The 18,686-nt window shown below is 37.1% G+C and overlaps 1 protein-coding gene across 5 annotated transcripts in view; it reads right to left on the bottom strand.

The window, feature by feature from the left end:
• The window catches only part of CABCOCO1 (ciliary associated calcium binding coiled-coil 1), a 132,065-nt gene that overhangs the window by 11,430 nt on the left and 101,949 nt on the right, over positions 1–18,686 (bottom strand). For 2 of the 5 annotated variants that reach the window (XM_003928694.4, XM_074382281.1), the window contains exon 8: positions 18,063–18,451. The exons of 1 other annotated variant lie outside the window; for it this stretch is intronic. In XM_003928694.4, the coding sequence (XP_003928743.1) occupies positions 18,377–18,451 (75 nt within the window). In that variant the 3' untranslated portion in view covers positions 18,063–18,376. 2 more of the 5 variants (XM_010339329.3, XM_010339330.3) reach the window with 2 other exon arrangements.

The following is an 18,686-nucleotide window of genomic DNA, read 5'->3' as shown; positions in this document are numbered from 1 at the left end:
GACTAAAAGGCAAAATCCAGGAATGGAAGGTACCAGAACTCTGTTAAATTCCAGAAACTTCAACAGGATTATAAAGCAGAGGCACAGACTGGCATTTCACAGTGTTTTGAATTTTATTTGCCAGAGGAAGCGCCCTTTTGACATGAAGCTAAAGCTGTGTGTAAGACTTTGAAGATGCTGGCTTTAGTATGTGGGTGATGTGTTCAGTTTCTCCCTCTTTATTTAAGATCTCTCTGTGGAATATGGAAAAGTGCGCTGGCTAGACCTGTAAGAGGACTTGCCCTTTTTTCAGTCAATCCAAAGCCTTTTTCTCTGGCTCCAGAGGTGGCTGTAATTTAGGAGTTTTATAAGGAAGCACTGAGGAAGACCGCCTAAAGTGACGGCCCCGTGGGCAGAGGGACATGTGGCGTGTCTGATTGGCCAGCGATTGAATTTGAAGGGATTTAATAATTCTTCATGAAATTCTCTGCTTTTTCTTCAGACTTTCCTCTGGAAGCCTGCTTAAATGCGTATTATTTCTTCTTAAGTGATTTTACAGGTCGTTTATTTTGGATTTATGAGCATCAACACGTTTTAAAAGGTATTAGTGAGCTGTACTGCTGGATACTTGTTCTCTAAATCAGTAACTCTACTCTCTATCAGCATCAGATCATAAGAAATCCTTCAAATTATTACTTTTTTTTCTTTTTATGTATTAATTCAGGCAACAAATGTTTTTAAAACACCTACTGGGTGCCAGCTGTTGTGCTAGGTTCTAGAAATACTCCAGTGAACAAGCCCTTGCTCTCAGTACATTGTAAAAAAAAATTAAGTTTGGGGTCTATATTATTGTGAAATTATGGGGAATGAGTCTGAGTTAATGTTCCTTTCCCATTCATCCCTGTTCATCTACTGAGTCAACATCTATGTGGAGAGGAGTGGGCAGAATATGGTTCCTCTGTGTTTTTGACATTTGCTGGTATGTGGTACCGTTTAATGTAGGAAGAAAAGGTGAGTAGGGGGAAAACTTCCCTTTCCCGCTCTCCGTTCATCACCTTTTCCCAAGGTACCTGTTACACAGAATTTGAAATTATTCAATTGGTCCAAGTTTTAGCTCCAAAAGAGAAAATACCCCAAGTGCAGGCCGAAGACCTCAGACTGCCTATTTTTGGGGGACACATCTCAGTTCTTACATCTGCATATAAAACTTTCTCTTTGTCTGTGTCTCATTCACAGGGCTGAAGTATAAGGTGCTGGGACCAGTCGTTGGGAAAGGGAGTATGATTCAGTGAATTATTTTAAATCAGGATGGAGAAGAAGCAAAAAACCCAAGCCAGATTACTGGGACTACCTATTAAACTGGAGGGGTGTGGTGAACAAACGCAAGAAGATAGTCACAAGGTCAGGAGCAAGGTGAGTCAAGGGGAATGGTTCAGTGAGTAGACTGTGAGGAATGTCGGGAGGTGGGGAGTGGGGTGACTGTGTTTTATCTGAAGCCACGTTTCTTAGTGTAATGGGTAGGGGGGCTCTCTGCTGAACAGCTCTTATTAGGGCCACATACAAAGAGCCCCCTGCAAGCAGGTGGCTGTGCAGCAGCTGGAAGTCTCCCCTAGAACAACTTGTTCGCTTCACCCACAGCACTGGGAAACCTGGAGGAAGTAGAGGTGGGAGAAGACAAGGAGGCCACCATTTTCCCTGCAGAAAACGGTGGTTAGCTCAAAGCAGAGAATTCAGCAGTGTAGATGAAGCTTGAGACTGTACAAAGTACTTTCCCATTCTCTTCATTTGTCCTTCCCAGTGACCCCAGGATGGAGAAAGGTAGCTAGTTGGAAGATGGTTCTCCTCATCCCACAGATGATGAACTTGAAACCAGTGAGAGCGAGTGAGCTTAAGGTCACGTAGCTATGTAGGGTCAGGCTTAGGGCTTGAGTGCAAATCTCTTCATTCTACCTATAACTCTTTCTGTTACAATTTACTAGTATTCACATGATATGTAAAAAGTAAGCAAATAACGAAACTCATTGACCTATCCATTGAGACGTAAGGGTAAGATTGTAACCACATCCCTCTGATCCCCTGGAGACTTTGGCATTTACCGTTGGCCACCGCTCTTCTCACCCTTCTGGCCCTGATTGGGCACTGGTAGAGAGGTGTCTGTGAGCATCTACTACACCTGTCTCTGCCAATACACAGACTGGCATTCTCTCTATGGCCATAGTCCTCAGGGTAATTAAGGTTGTGGAGTAATGGGAAATATTTTATTCAGTAAGATTATACTCATTTGCTTATTCAGATGCTGAACTATCTTCCAGGAATACATCAGAAGGTTTTACCATTCTATTTGCCTGCTTTAGCTGGGAGATCTGAAGGAAATGAGTTTAATTCACCCTTCACATTTCTAATTAAAATGTTTTACATTTCACTTTTTGACAGAAAGAAAAAAAAGAAAATTGTATGGAAGGCAGCTTTGAGAAGACATAATCCATGTGCGATTGTTTGAGAGCAAGAAGGGTTAAAAAAGGCAACAACAAAAAACCTGCTCATTTTTGCTGCTTGCTTAAGAAAAAAACAACTCAAGCCATCTCCAAATGTAGTTTAATCCATTTTCAGACTCTATACATTATGCATCAAGATTTTGTACAAAAGGAATTTGAGAGGAACGTTTGCATGAAACCACTTCAGTAGATTAAATTTGTAGTTCAGCACATTAGACTCAAAAAGTATACAAGACATTTTGAGAGTCCTGTCTCCTTCCTCTATATGCATAGTTCCTACTTCAGGTAAATAAGTTTTTAAGAATGAGTGGATTCCAGCAGCAGTCTTTAAGGGAAAATTTCAGAAAGGATTTGGTCTACCTTCTACTTAGCTTCACCATGACTGCAAATATTTGAAGAACAGAAAGCCTAGCTGAGAAGGTGGATCTCAGCTGTTCCGTGGATCTCGAGATTCTTTTAGGCAAAGCTAATGTGAAAGACATTCCCAGTAGAAGGAGCTCACACAGTGACGTCACAACTGCAAGCCCTGCCCACCTTCAGTTCAGAGTTGAGATGCCACTTGGGTAGGCCGCCTGGAGGGGCAGCTCAGAGTCAGTCATCCAGATGTCTTCATGTAGTGGATGCCAAACATCCCTGAGACTGGGATGTTTAGTGGGCCAATCACATTTTTATTTCCTGCTGTTTCAATAATAGATTTGAGGGATCTTGGAAACACAGTATCTATTTCCTCTTACCCCAGAGTTTCTCTGCTGCAGGAACACACTTTATGGCAATCGGATCAAGTCCGGAGCAGCCAGAGAGCTACCCATTTCTGGGTTGTTCATGATGAGAGAAGTCCTAAACTGACAGGTGGAGTCTGATGCCTAAACATCACTATTGCTATAAACCAGGGAGTGTCCAAACAACCTATGGAGCACCAGAAAGTTTCTAAAACAACCTGTATTTTTTTTTTTCAGGTGTTGAAAAGTTCCCAGCAGTGTGGCTGGTTGCCTGGGCTACAGTGTTGTGGTGACAGCTCTGCTCCTTTTCTGGCAGCTGAGGATCTGCACAGTGACCAATGAGAGGTGAGCATTCTGCTCTGAACTTTCCATTAGGCTGATGATTCACTTTGAAATCCACACTTTATGAATGCTGTGAATTCATTGTAATGTAGCTGTTGAGGTGTCTACATTCAAATTGGATTCCATTAACTTTATGGTGTGATTAAGCGTCTGAATCATCAGGACTTGGGATTGAATTTATGTGCTTTCTGAAAGCACTTTTGAAGACTGGCAGTTTCGATGAGTGTAATTTGATGTATGGGATTGCAAGATCACCTCAAATATAACAAAGATCTGATAACCCAGATTTGAGCGTTGAGGTGGGTGGTCACTCTCAGATGTGCAGAGTGGAGCTACTCTTGAGCATGCATATTTTTTCCTTTAAAGAACTTGACTTTTGGTGTTAGGAGGGACTTAGAGTTCTGCCATCATATTGATTTTCAAATTTTAAAGTACTTAACTATTAATTAGGGTGCTTCTTAAAAAAAAAGGCTGATTTCCAGATCCCGCCTTCTGATTCTGAAGGGCTGGAATGGGATGCAGGAATGGAGTTACAGACTTCCCTGGGAGAAATGCTGACTTAGTTGTTTTGCATTTGGAGAAGTGACAGGCCTCATCCACGGCCTTCCTCACGGCTAGCGGCAAGAGAGTCAAGCCTAGAACTGGATGTCTACATGTTTTCTCAGGGGTCATTCATCATGTGCTTAGTTGACATTCGTCCAAATTGACATTTATGACCCAGAAATTATTGGTAGTGCGACAGTCATAAGTTCCACGTTAGAAAAGAAAGGAATATGGAGTGGCGGAGAGAGTGGCATATTGCAATTTAGCAAAAATGAGTTCTGAAATCTTATTTGAAAATTTAAAGTATTCCTTAACATGTAGGGGTTAAATGGGAGATGTACAATGCTTCACATATTTGAGTCAATTTTAGGCAGTTGCTAAGATAGCAGTGTACAAAATATTTTTACTTTTGCATTTCCCTTTATAGATTTCTCTGGACTTAAATACACTGAAATTTTAATTTAAATTCTCCATGTCTTTAAATTCCAGAATTGATAAAATTAAATACTTTTTTATTACTGCTGACAGTGTGTACTCATTCTTTAATTCTCTGTAAATCGTTTTTCAGATCCTTTGTGTACTTCTCTACTGAGTTACTGGCTTTTTTTCATATTGTTTTTAAAGAGTTGTTTTTTTATTAAAGTTCTTAACTCCATATCTGTCATATAGTTTCCTGAAAGTGTGTTTCTCAGTTTTTTGTTTTATGTTTATTTATCGTTCATTTTCTTTTATATGGACCAGTTTAAAATTTTTCTACAGAAATATTAAAATCATTCTGTTTTCCTGTTCTTTGTGATGATGTTTCATCAGTTTTATTTGTTAAAGTTCTCCCTATTGCAAGGTCAGGACAATCATTACATACACTTTCTTATTGCTTTTTTGTAGTTCTAACATGAGTATTTACTGCTTTCACTTGTTGGTATGCTTCATAAAATGTGCATACCAAATATAAATATTTAACATATAAATATTGTTCCTCTAATAATTGTCCTATCATCATTTTCTGTATATTACTTTTTCATTGGTTTGTAAAGTATATAATTACCATGTATTGTATACTTAGGTACAGTGCTAAATATATTTAATGAATTGTTAATTTTAATGCAAATATATTTTATTTGGTTCTTAAAACAACATTCTAGCATGGGATTGGGAGAACAAATCTAAAGCGATATCACCTCAAATACAACAAAGATATAGCAGTTAGTTTTAATCCCCTTTTACAGATGAGCAAACAGAGGCTTAGATAGCTCAAGTTACTTATCTATTAAGAGGCAGAGCTGAGAGGCAACCTCAGGATTGAGTGACTCCAAAGTCCACAGACTCAGTCACCCAAATCAATTTTACCATAAAACAAATTATTAGTATTAAGGTTATTTTGGGGGTTTCTGTTCTGTTTCATTAACTTGGTTTCTACTTTTTGCACTAAGATCACACTTTTATGTGTTTTAGGTTTATAATGTTTTTAAAACTGAAAGCTGTCACCCCTTACTACTCTTCAGCTTTTCGAATATTGAACTCTCACTGGTTCAATATTCATTTTAACCTCAGACTAACATTAGCAAATACAAAAATACTTCCTGAGATTTTCAATGGAGTTACTTTTAAAACTTGACCTCTATCCCATATTTAAACTTTGCATCTAGCAAAATGTCCTTTAGAAGTATTTTATAATTTTTTTCAAACAGGTCCTTTACATCTTAGTGCTATGTTAAGTATTCTGTAAGTTTGTCACTCTTGTAAGAGGTTTTTTTCCCATTATATTTTCTAACCATTGTTAATTTATAGATAATCTATTTTTTTTGGGGGGGGGATGGAGTCTTGCTCTGTCACCCAGGCTGGAGTGCAGTGGCACGATCTCGGCTCACTGCAACCTCCACCCCCAGGGTTCAAGTGACTCTCCTGCCTCAGCCTCCCAAGTAGCTGGGATTCCAGGTGTGTACCACCATGCCTGGCTAATTTTTGTATTTTGGGTAGAGATGGGGTTTCACCATGTTAGCCAGGCTGGTTTCAAACTCCTGAATTCAAGTGATCTGTCCATCTTGGCCTCCCAAAGTGCTGGGATCACAGGCATGAACCACAGAGCCTGGCCAAATAATCTATGTTTTAATATTTATTTTCTCTTTTGATTTCTTATTGAAATTTTTAGAATGATTTTCTCATGGTTTTTCATTGTAGATAGCTTTATAGTCTACGAACAATAATGATTTTAGCGTCATGTTAATTATACTTTTAAGTCCTACATGCTGTCTTACTGCAGTGGTAGAAAATCAAAATACTAGTGGTGAAAACAGCCAACCCACCAGCATATCAGTCCGCCTTTTGCACTTTCTTTCACAAGAGATTTACGAAGTACCTACTCTGTACCAGACACTGTGCTTAACCATGGAAATAGAGCACCAAACCAGATAGAAACAGTTCCTGTCCCTCTAGAGCTGTAGCCTAGGCTGGAGACACATGTTAGACATGGAATAATCAACTACTTCAAATCACAACCCTTATCTCATTCTTGATTCTAATGGGAATACATCTGGGGTTTCATTTTTTAGTAAATTTGAGATATTCTTTAACGTGTTCTAAGACTAGTTTTCTAGTTTTTAAAAAAGTCAGGATATCTCTTGAGTTTTAGGAAAAGGTTTCTCAACGTTGCCTCTTTTTACCTGTTTTCAACTTCAGGCATTTTATAAACAATTAACCTGAAGCTTAGTTGGGGCAATCTGATAGGCTCACCATCATGAAATTGATTTTGACCAAATACTTTTTGGAATCCATCTCTAGAATTTATCTCAATACTGCAAGGGCAATGTGTCTATTTACCAGATGTCACATGCCTGTCACTGTATCTCACTTAGATTGGAAGCTTTTCCAGAACAAGAACTGTTTCTGGGGTACTCTTTGGGCTTTCTTGGGTCAAACCAGTACCTGCTGCATTCTAATGGCTGCCATTGGAAGAGGAGAATCTCCAAGATTCCAGTGGGTTGATCTGGAGGCTGGCAAATAACACTGAAGGCTGGGATGCAGCATATACCTGTCAGAAGCAGTGTTTAATTCTTATTCGTAAAAAGTTAATATAGAATGCATGAAAAACACAAAAAGATTTTTTAAAAATCACCTGTAGTCTCACCATTAAGAGATAACCCTCCAATCTGTTTGAATTCTTTTTCTATACCTATTAATGTTCCTCACAAACATTAAGTCATAGTAAATAATATATTTCACCCTTTTATCATTGGATAGTATATTATAAACAATTTCCAAGTTCTGTAATTGTCTTATTATTTGATTTGTTTTGTTTCCTCCATTTAGTTTTGAGCAGTTCTCTGGTACTTCATCTGTCTATTCATTTTAAAATAGTTCTAACAAATAAAGGAGCCTATGAGGACACCTTGAATAAAGACACTTAACTAAATCTGAAATAGCCACACTTGGCTGAATGAGTGATGACCATGTCATCAAAATTTCAGCAGAAAGAAATGGCAATAATAATTCAATATGAGGCCAGCACCCTAAGAGCTGAATAGATTTGCTTTTAAAAATTTCTAGCTATTTTTCACAGACATGTTAGAATGCAGTAGCTTTTTCTATGACAATTATTTTTAAACCACACCCACACATAGAGATAATAATTACCACCACTAGCATAATTGTTGAAAAAGAAGAAAATTTCTATTTGTCTATCTATCTACCTATCTATCATCTATATCTAAATTTGGAAATAAAGAATGAAGAGAATGTTAGGTTATTCCAAGATATAAAATATTGTGGAGAAAGATTGATCCGTGGGGTAGAAATGGCAATTACCTGCCCAATAGCTCTTCTTTATCCTTTCTCTTTAACAGAATCCCAATTTTGTTCAAGTATTGGCTGTGCCTTTCAAGGCCATCTTCTAGTCCTAGTTAGTAAATCTTAACTCATCTAAATTGATCACGAGACTTCTACTTCACTTATCAATATCCGGTTTAGGGTATATCATGCGACACAATTCTGGCCAAAGGGACACAGAAAATTCTCTTGGCAGGCTTTGGGAAGTTTTTATTGTTTTTAAGAAGATATATAAAAGAAGAAAAAAATGTTTCTTAAAAATGTTTTGAGTATTCAGTCCTTTTATGAGGATATTGCCACCATTTGGGGACTATAAAGGAACAATACTGGGGACAAAAGCCAATGTGTTGGCGAGGGCACCACAGACAGGGAAATGATCTCGGTTCTCCATGATGTCATGAAGGCTCCCTACATTTTTTTTTGTTGTTATTTTTTGAGCCATTTTGAGTTTAGGATTTTGCTTACTTGTAGCCAACAACATGCCAACTGATTCCGGTGGCACCCATCACAAGGGAACAACTAATGACTGAGCACGTTTTCGGGAGGGAAAAGCAAAGTTCTGCTTGTCTTTCCAACTTTGTGTATGATCTGACTGTGTCTTTTATTTTAACCTATGTAACTGTCTACTATCTGAGCCAGATTAATACTTCACAAATGCATACTAGTGTTTAGAACTGGATATAGTTAATAGCCATAGGAGCCAACATGCAAATATTTGCTCTGCTAAGGGACTTAGCCAGGTTCCTAAAGTAAGTATTTAGTAAATAATTTTTAGTGAATTAAAGACTATATCAGCTGAAAAATGACCTTGGCCTAAGGGGAAAGCTACTTGCAAATTAATAATTTAGGGTCTTGTTTTTACATTTCTTATTAGAGAAATCCCAAGCCAACTATAGACATTTAAAATGTTACTAGCCTCACTTGAAAGAGAAAGTAGTTAAGGTGTGGACCCTGGTAGAAAATTCCTGTGTGTGTAATTTCATCATACTTGTGAGGCTCAGCCAATTATTTCATAGAATGCCAGTTTAGGAGGGACTGTGGGCTTATATAAGCTAAGAAGTAATTACCTTATAATAAAACTATAAGCAGGTCCCTAGTTAATGAATTTGCTAGTTGTTTTTCCAGTTTATAGACACTGACCCATATGAGACATATTATGTATGCATAACATAGAGAGACATATCCATTGAGTTAATTAGGGCAGAGTAAATTGCTGTAAAGAATGGACCCAAGAAAGAAGTGGCTCTAAGAAGTGGAAGTTTATGTTTATTGCTCATCGGACAGTCTGGATGTGTGCTCCATGTTGGTGAGTTTCTCCTGTCATGTGTTTATTCAGGAGCCCAGGCTGTTAGGTGCACTGTTACATTCAAATTCTCATTGTCCTCACTCCTATGCAGCCAGCAGAAGATGAGAGGAGAGAACATGGAGGAGATGTTGCCTGGTCTTGAGCTAAGCCCATAATGTAGCCAATTTCACTTCTGCCCACATTCCACTGGCTAGAACTTCATCACATGGCCCTACCTAACTGTAAAGGGATCTGGGAAATGGAGGCCAGCCACATGCTTAGGAAGAATGGGAAAATGGATTTTGGTGGGAAGGTTCTGACACATATGCAAGGTAATCGAAAGAGCACTAGGCTGGAACATATCCTAATTGGGGTGACCCCATCCTCCCAGGCCTCTTCTTCATTCTCCTCACTGCAATTAGAGTAATCTTTGCATAGTGCAAAACGCCTGTCCTTCATCAACCACCTTCAAGTTCTGCTTAAAATCTTTTAGTAACTTCTTATTGTATTTAGGACAAAGACAAAAACCCTTTATTCTGACTTATAAGGTTCTACACTATCTTATCTCCACTTACCTACTCATCCTCAGCTTTGAAAAATGCTCTTTCTCACTTAGAGACTCCAGCCACACAGGCCTCCTTTCATACCCTTTACCTTCCGTATTCTATTTCCACAGGTATTTGCACTTGCTGCTCCCTTTGCTTAAAATCTTCCTCCTCTCCTTGCTTAATGAGTGCCCAATTCATCCTGGACATATGATTCTCCCAGTAGACCCTTCCTTGATTTGGTCAAATTTCTCTATATAAGCTCTTGTTGCAGGGTGTACCCTTTTTCATAGAATGTATTATAGTTTTTAAACATGTTTATGTGATTTATTAAAATTTATCTCTCCCACTAGACTATAAATTCCATGAGGGCGTGGTTATATCTGTTTTTGCTGATGGATGTTTCGCATAGCTTCTGACACACAGAAGACACCCAGTAAATATTTGTTGAATATAACCATGTTTGAATGAATGAATGATGACGTGGATGTTAGCTTGGACTTTGCCATAAATTGCTTGTGTTATTACAGTGTCTTTTCATTCTCTTGGCCCTCAGTTTATTTATTGTGAAAGGGGGAAACTAGAAGATGTTTAGGACTTTTAGTGCCATGGTCCTATGGTTGTACTATTTTTAAATTGAGTGTTGTTGGCCATTACTTTTCTTTGATCACTCAGTTATGCATACTAAGCAGATGCAACAATTCTGGGTCTGGCAAAATGGAGTGAGAACACTTTTTATTTGGAATTTCTGATTTTTACGAATTCATTGCAAACTTTAAATTTATCCTAATCCACAAAGTTTGATAATGACCCAAAAAGGGACTGGATAGAGTTGATGAAAAATAATAATATCAATTTTTATACTGAAAAAGGAAAGTAAATCTATATTTTGTTGGTCATTGGAACAGTTTAATTCCCATAAGAGGCTGGAAGATGAGTACTGTGTTACTTTTATTCTGGTTGAATTTGGGCCTTGGTTTTATGAAAGCTACCCACGTATTGACAATGCATTAATATAAAGTATCACTGCTATAAAAACGAGGTCTACTTTTTCCTCTTTTTGATTTGAGATGAATACTCAATGACAATATTAATAATCAGGCTATTTTAATCTCTTTTTTGGTGATAGGATGGCAGATGATATGATTATTATCAAGCTTTATTTCAAGTAGCTGGATGGCATTTCTTTATTTGTTTATGTATTTATTGTTTTCTCCATGTTATATAAAACAAGGACTGCTCATTTAGAGAAGTCTTAGCAGAATTTAAAGAAGACTTATCTCATAGTGAGCTGCTTGAGAGACTGGGACCATTCTATAAATGGTTGATCTCTCTCTCTCTTTTTATTTTTGAGATGGGGGATCTCACTCTGTCACTCTGGCTAGAATGCAGTGGTGCAATCATAGCTTACTACAGCCTCGAATTCCTAGGCTCAAATGATCCTCCTACCTCAGCCTCCCAAGTAGCTGGGACTACAGGCTATGACTAGACACCAGGTATGACTAATTTTTAAAAGTTTCTTTTGTAGAGACAAGGGTTTTTCTATGTTGCCCAGGCTAGTTCTAAATTCCTGGCCTAAAGCAATTCTCCTGCCTTGGCCTCCCAAAGTGTTGGGATTACAGGCGTGAGTCACTGTACCCAGCCTGGTTGATCTCTCTATTTAAGATTAGCTGATAGAACATATTATGATGTTATGTTATACAGTGAGTTTGGTACTAAAAGAAATCGATGTACTTTGCTTTTATAAAGTCTGCACATTTTTGGAAAGTTTCAAATTCTGCTATGGAACTAAGAAGGTATGAAGAGGTCCAGAATGAATGACATTTACAAGTACCTAATTAAAATGGGAGGCATTACTTTCTTTTTATGAGCATATTTTTTCTAATTTGCAAGATGACTATATTTGATTTTTCATGTGACATTTAGAAGGGGGTGTCATTTTATTAATAGTGAAATCTGACCATGGGCATTTTTTCTTCTAATTAATTTTGTTTTGACTAAGATTCTTTTAAAAAAATGCAAAGATTTTATTCTTTTAAAACAGTTTTAGATTATTTTAGAATAGTTGCAGATTTGTAGAAAACTTGAGCCGATAGTACAGAATTCCCCTATGCTGTCCCCATACCATCAACTGCAGTCTCCCCATTACTATTATGATTAATCTTACACTAGTATAGTACATTTGGTGCAATCAATAAGCTAATATTGACACATTTTTATTAATTGAGGTTCATAGTTTATTCATATTTTTTAAGATTTTCTTTTTCTGTTCCAGAATCCCATTCAGGATACCTTCATACATTTAGCTGTCATTCTCCTTAAGCTCCTCTTGGCTGTGACATTTTCTCACACTTTCCTAGTTTTTGATGATTTTTGGCAGTTTTGAGGAGTACTAGTCAGGTATAGAGTGTTCCTTTATTGGAATTTACCTGATGATTTCTTCATGATTAGACAGGGGTTTTAGGTTTTTGGCATGAAGATCACGGAGATCTTCACCACCACTTCCACCTCATATCAAGGATACATGCATTAACATGATTTATTGACTGTTGATGTTGACCTTGATCACCTGGCTGAAGCAGTGTTTGTCAGGTTTCTTAACTATAAAAGCACTATTTTTTTTTCCATATTATATTCTTTAGAAGTCACTGTGTACAGCCCTTATATCAGCGGAGTTATGCTCTTCCTCCTTTGGAGTATAGTATGCACATAATTTATTTGGAATTCTGCAAAGATATTTTAAGTAGGTGGGTTTATCTGGGTTTGAGGATTATCTTTATAAGTATTTTGTGGTTATAATTCTGCATGTTCTTTTGAAAACGAACATTCACTTGTGTGTCATCTGTCTCTAGATTATAAACGAATTAATTCCACGAACTCCCTCAAGTCAAGGACCTTATTTGTCTTCTTTCATTCTGGTATTTAGAAAGTGCCCCCAAATAAATTATAAGCTAGATTAAAAGAAAGAAACTAACACCAAAATGACCATCAATGACATCTTCAGTGAACATTCTCTGAAGCTAAAAATTATATTAACATATAACACTTTGGCAGCTCTGACAAATAAAATATGATAAACCAATCTTCTTCACTGCAAGTACTTCTGTGAAAAGAAAAGTCATTCTGAAAGTGAAAGGAATATTTAGTATTTTCTCTTCGGTTTGGAACTTGTGAATTCCAAAAAGATGGAATTATTTTGACCTGGATTCATTTTTCTTTGGAAACTTAAATTAATAAGTATTTTGACTGTTATGAGGGGTCTTGATTTCTCTTATTTAACAAATGAAGGTCCAGGAAACAAATGACTTTCATGTCCAGAAAAAGGACGTCTTCTAGAGGCTGAAATTTGAGATGTCAGAAGTATTTCTCCTGTACAATTGTTGGGAAAAGGAGCACATTTATTCTCTAGGGGAACTGAAGCATAATGAAATGCAATCTAAGAACATGCAAACTTATTATCTACAAGGATGATTGAATGGTTCCAGTCAAATGAAGGATAGAAATAGGGGCTTTATATTCAGATTTTGGAAAAATGAACTCCACAGTTATATTTAGGCACAATAGTGCCTGCAAATACCTGAAAAAGTGGTAGCCTGTGGCTTGTTCATAACATAATGAATATATTTTCTCTTTGAAACTTATCTTGGGATCTATGCAAAAAGCTTTCCAAATTATTCCTGCAAATGGAAGAAACCCACTTTATTGTGGATGATAAGAAAAAAGCTGCTCCTAAGGGATAGGTTGGTAGTATTTTCAAACTGGCTCTTCAGAGGACAACCTTTATGCCAAACACTACTTAGTGTACGTGGACTCTGTGACTTTAAAAACATCAAACACTATTTTTCCCACTCTTAGAAATTACTATGAAATGGTGCTATGGCATCATTAGCAGTAGGACTCTGGCATGGGCAAAGACTTCATGACTAAAACACCAAAAGCAATGGGAACAAAGGCCAAATGACAAACTGGATTGCATTAAACTAAAGCGATTCTGCACAGCAAAATAAACTGTCATCAGAGTGAACAGGCAACCTACAGAATCGGAAAAAATTGTTGCAATCTATCCATCTGACAAAGGGCTAATATCCAGAATCTACAAAGAACTTAAACAAATTTACAAGAAAAAACAACCCCATCAAAAAGTGGGTGAAGGATATGAACAGACACTTCTCAAAAGAAGACATTTATGCAGCTGACAAACATATGAAAAAATGCTCATCATCACTGGTCATTGGTGAAATGCAAACCAAAACCACGTTGAGATTCATCTCACACCATTTAGAATGGTGATCATTAAAAAGTCAGGAAATGACAGATGCTGGAGAGGATGTGAAGAAATAGAAATGCTTTTACACTGTTGGTGGGAGTGTAAATTAGTTCAACCATTGTGGAAGACAGTGTGGGGATTCCTCAAGGATCCAGAATGAGAAATACCATTTAATCCAGCAATCCCATGACTGGGTATATACACAAAGGATTATAAATCATTCTACTATAAAGACACATGCACACGTATGTTTATTGCAGCATTATTCACAAGAGCAAAGACTTGGAACCAATCCAAATGCCCATCAATGATAGACTGGATAAAGAAAATGTGGCACATATACACCATGGAATACTACTACAGCCATAAAAAATGATGAGTTCATGTCCTTTGCAGGGACATGGATGAAGCTAGAAACCATCATTCTCAGCAAACTAACACAGCAGAAAACCAAATATCACATGTTCTCATTCATAAGTGGAGCGGAACAATGAGAACACATGACCCAAGCCTGTCGGGGGGTAAGGGGCTAGGAGAGGGATAGCATTAGGAGAAATACCTAATGTAGATGAGGGGTTGATGGGTACAGCCAACTACCATGGCACATGTATAACTATGTAATAAACCTGCACGTTCTGCACATGTATCCCAGAACTGAAATTATATATATATATATATATATATATAAAATTCCCTGTTCCAGGTCTTCATGGATAGAAGTCTTAGTACCAGAGGGATGACCTTTTTCAAAACATAAACCTGATGTCACTTGCTACTTAACTGTTGTCAAAAATGAGTCATTGTTTTTAAGTCAAAAATAAAAATCTGTAATGTGTTCCATAACCCCACAAGTACATTGGCTCTGGCCAATTGTTCAGCTTCAACTTGTGTCCCAGGGATCTGGCACATGCTTTGCTCTGTCAGGAAAGCATCTTCCTTCACCTTTCCTTTGGCTAAATTTTACTTCTTGAGCCCAGCCCTGATGTTGATACCCAGAGGAAGTGTCTCTGACCTCTTTGATGCCACCAACCTCCTTTGCCGTATATTCTCATTAACTCCCTGAGCTTGTCTTTATCACAGTTACTATTAAGTGCCCCCACTAAGTTATTAGGACAGATACCATGTCTCTTTGGCTCACCACTAAATGCCCAGGCACACAGGAGATGCTCAATGAATACGTAATACATGAATAGATAAATGGAGATAAGTTATATATTCTATCCTTGCATACATTTTCCAAATAGTTAAGACACTCATTAGCATAAGCAAATTTGTTCCCTTATTATAACAAACTTGCTTATTCTAACATTATTATTATATAATAAGGAAAAGGAAAGGTCAGCTTTCCCTTTATTTCATGTCAACTATGAGATGGCTAGATGAAGATAAAGGTTAAGTACATGGGTTTTGTAATCAAACAGGCCCAAGTTCCAAACTTAATTCTACCACTTACTGGCTGCAGAATCATGGAAAGTTACCTAAACTTTCTTTGTATTCCAGTTTTGTCATCTGTAAAATAGGTCAGACCTGGTTTGGAAGCCCCAATCTACCACCTGTTAATTGCATAACTTGGTTTAGGTTAATAATCCCTCTAAGCTTCAGACTCCATAACTATAAAATAAGGCTAACTATTAAAGGCTAATAGTATCTGTCTAACTATCTGTTTATGTCTTAGGATTATTAGGAAGACTAAATAAATAGAGTCTTCCTAATAACTCTAATATATATATATTGTTATCACACATTATATATGTTAAGTGAATATATGTATACATTTGCTTATAAATATTTGAAAAAGTGTTCAATCCTTGGAGTAAAACAATAAAAGCAAATTAAACAATAAAATCAAATAATGTGTGACATTATTTTCCATCAGAATATCAAAGACAAAAAAATTGACTAATGTATGTTGTTGGTAAAATGTAGCGAAAGGGGTATTCTCATACCTTGTCGATGGGCATACAAATGGTGAAATATCTTTGATAATATCTAACAAAATTGGAACGCATGTACACTTGGACCTAGGAATCCCCCTGTAGAATTTTGTCCTACAGGTGTAATCTTACACATTCACAAAGATGTGTGCACAAGGACGGCAATGCAGTACGCGGCAACAAACTGCTGGAAACAAAAAAGTTCAGCAGGAGGACCCATCAACAAATCGTGAAATTGATAGATATTACATGGCTGTTAAAATGCACTGATAGGGAATTCTCTCTCAGATACGTTACTTGATGAAAAAGGAATGTAAATAGCAATATTAATTGTACTAAAAAAAAAAGACCGCTTATGCATGTATCTAATTGTTTGAATGGGCAAAAAATGCTTTTGAAAGTTGTGGTTGTTCTTACTGCTATTATTGTGAGATCTTAAAGTTGGGTTTCCAGAGAGATCCCTGGGTTTTTCCACTATGGAAAATATAGGAGAGCAGAGTGGTAGGGTGGCTACCATGGGAGGACTTCAGCAGAGTGAGAGGACACGTTGACCCACAGGTGCCAGTGGAGAGACAAAGAAGGATAGGAATTCTGGCAGACAGCCTCATCAAGCAACTGGGCAAAGGGTATTAGGGATGGGCAGCAGCATATTGAGTCCTCATAACCACTTCAAAATAAGTATTACTTTCATTTAATAGATGAGCAAATAGAAGTTGAGTAGCCTGTCCAAGGTCACACACTCACCAGTGTGAAGTCAATAGCACACTGTGGGAGTCTCAGTCTAGAGGCCACAGCTTTAGGCATGCTTACATATATTGTCTCTATATAGCATATAGTAAATCCCTATAGTATATCTATCTATCTATCTATCTATCTATCTATCTATCTATCTATCTATCTATATACACACTATAGTATATATACTATATTTATGTATACTAAATCCCTATAGTATTTAGGGATCGTAGTGCTCTTTTGATTCAGTCTTAGAGACCTGATACTTCTGACTGATATCTTTGCTCAAATAAGCACTCTTTATTAGAAATGCAGGCCTACTCTGTGCCAACAACTGCACTTGAAGCTGTTTTTGGTGATTTCTGGAAGCTCCCTTATTCTACATTTGCAGTCTCCCCAGTTTCAGTTTTCTCTGGAGAAAACACTGATGATGGAATCCAGACATCATGAGCCCTCCTACTGATCTACAGCTGTCAACGTTTTCATTCAGGAAGGACAGCTCAGAGAAGAAACACAGCTCCAGGCCTTCCAGTCTTGGAACTGCAGGAACAATAAACATTGTTTTACCTTATGGGGTACTCTTCTTTTGCTGATCAGTGTAGTTAGAAAATTACCAAATGCTGTCAGATCTGCCTGTGCCCCAAATGAATATATTTTGGGCAGTTTCTTCGAACTGATGGAGAAAGTAGGGTTAAAGCTGATATTCAATCAAGTGTCACCCAGATCCAAGTATTGTATAACCTGGAAAATTTTGGAAGAAATTGCTACCTCCTAGCAATACTCTCCATTCCGGTATACTCTGAAGTATAAGAACTTTGGGAAAGGCTTTGGTAGTAATTAATAAAGTTGTCCAACTGGGGACAATCAGCTGGCAAATTGATATTTTTCTTGTGAAATTATATTTTAATAAAGGTATTTAAAGACTTGAGATTTTAAAAAATCACTCCACTGCAATATAATGGTTAATTCTGGGAGCTCTGTGAGTTTGATTTGTATTTAAGATTTTTACAATCTATACATAGGTTGGTCTTTAATAACCATTTAGACATTGCTTCTTTTTATATAGGTCATGTATTCTCCTGGGAGAGTAACAAGATTAGAAATAACAAATACAGTACAGAATAAATTAAAGTGCTTCAAACTGCATTATATAATTTCAGAAAATTGGTTTCACATTGAAACATTTAAATAAGAAAACCAAATGATTTCAGAAAAAGAAAACCCCTAGTATATGCATTTGAATTGCTATTGTTTAATAAATTTTATCCTCAGTAGTGTGGTATTGGTATCTTTTCACAATGTTCCAGTAATGTGGCAGTTCATTTAGGTCAATATGGATAAAATTATTATCATTTTTCTTTATTTCCGGTTATTTAAAAAGTTGGCTTCATTCTCCTTGAAGATGAATAGCATTTATTCGTCAAAACATCAAAGGACTATCGTCAAAGTATTTTTTATATGTAATTCTCTAAACTCTTGTATACAAAATGTTCTTATTATGCTTGGTGCAACCCATCAGAGGCTGTTATGGGATGGGAGATAGCAAAATTGGGACAAATACTTTTCTAATTACTTAGGATAATAAAAAGTGGGGCTTGGTTTTCCTTTCACAACTAAGTGATGGAGATACGACACTCCAGAGAGTCTATTATTCTGGCTGGTTTTGTTTGTTTCTGTGAAGTTTAGCATCACTCTCCTTGTATGGAGTCCTCAGGCCTTTTTCAATTTTTCTATTCGTGCATTAAAGACCTCTTCCTGTATTTGCAGTTTTTCGTTTATCTCGGTCTGTGAAGACAATCATAAAAAACATGGCTATGATGGAGCTATCTTTTGCTGCACATTGTCTTTGTGGTTTTGACATACCATAGTGCCTAAAGACAGACATTATCCCTCACACACCTTCCTGTTTTGCAGACATAGCTGTGTTTCAGTCTGTAGTGATGTGATAACACTTTATCATATTTCTCTGCACATTTCCAATGTATAGCATGTCTGCTATGAACAGGAAGTGGTATTTGGA

This window comes from Saimiri boliviensis, chromosome 12 (assembly GCF_048565385.1).
Source record: "Saimiri boliviensis isolate mSaiBol1 chromosome 12, mSaiBol1.pri, whole genome shotgun sequence".
In the NCBI taxonomy this organism is placed as follows: domain Eukaryota; kingdom Metazoa; phylum Chordata; class Mammalia; order Primates; family Cebidae; genus Saimiri; species Saimiri boliviensis.
Note: the sequence above shows the minus strand (reverse complement) of the source record. Positions and strands in the feature narration are given on the sequence as shown.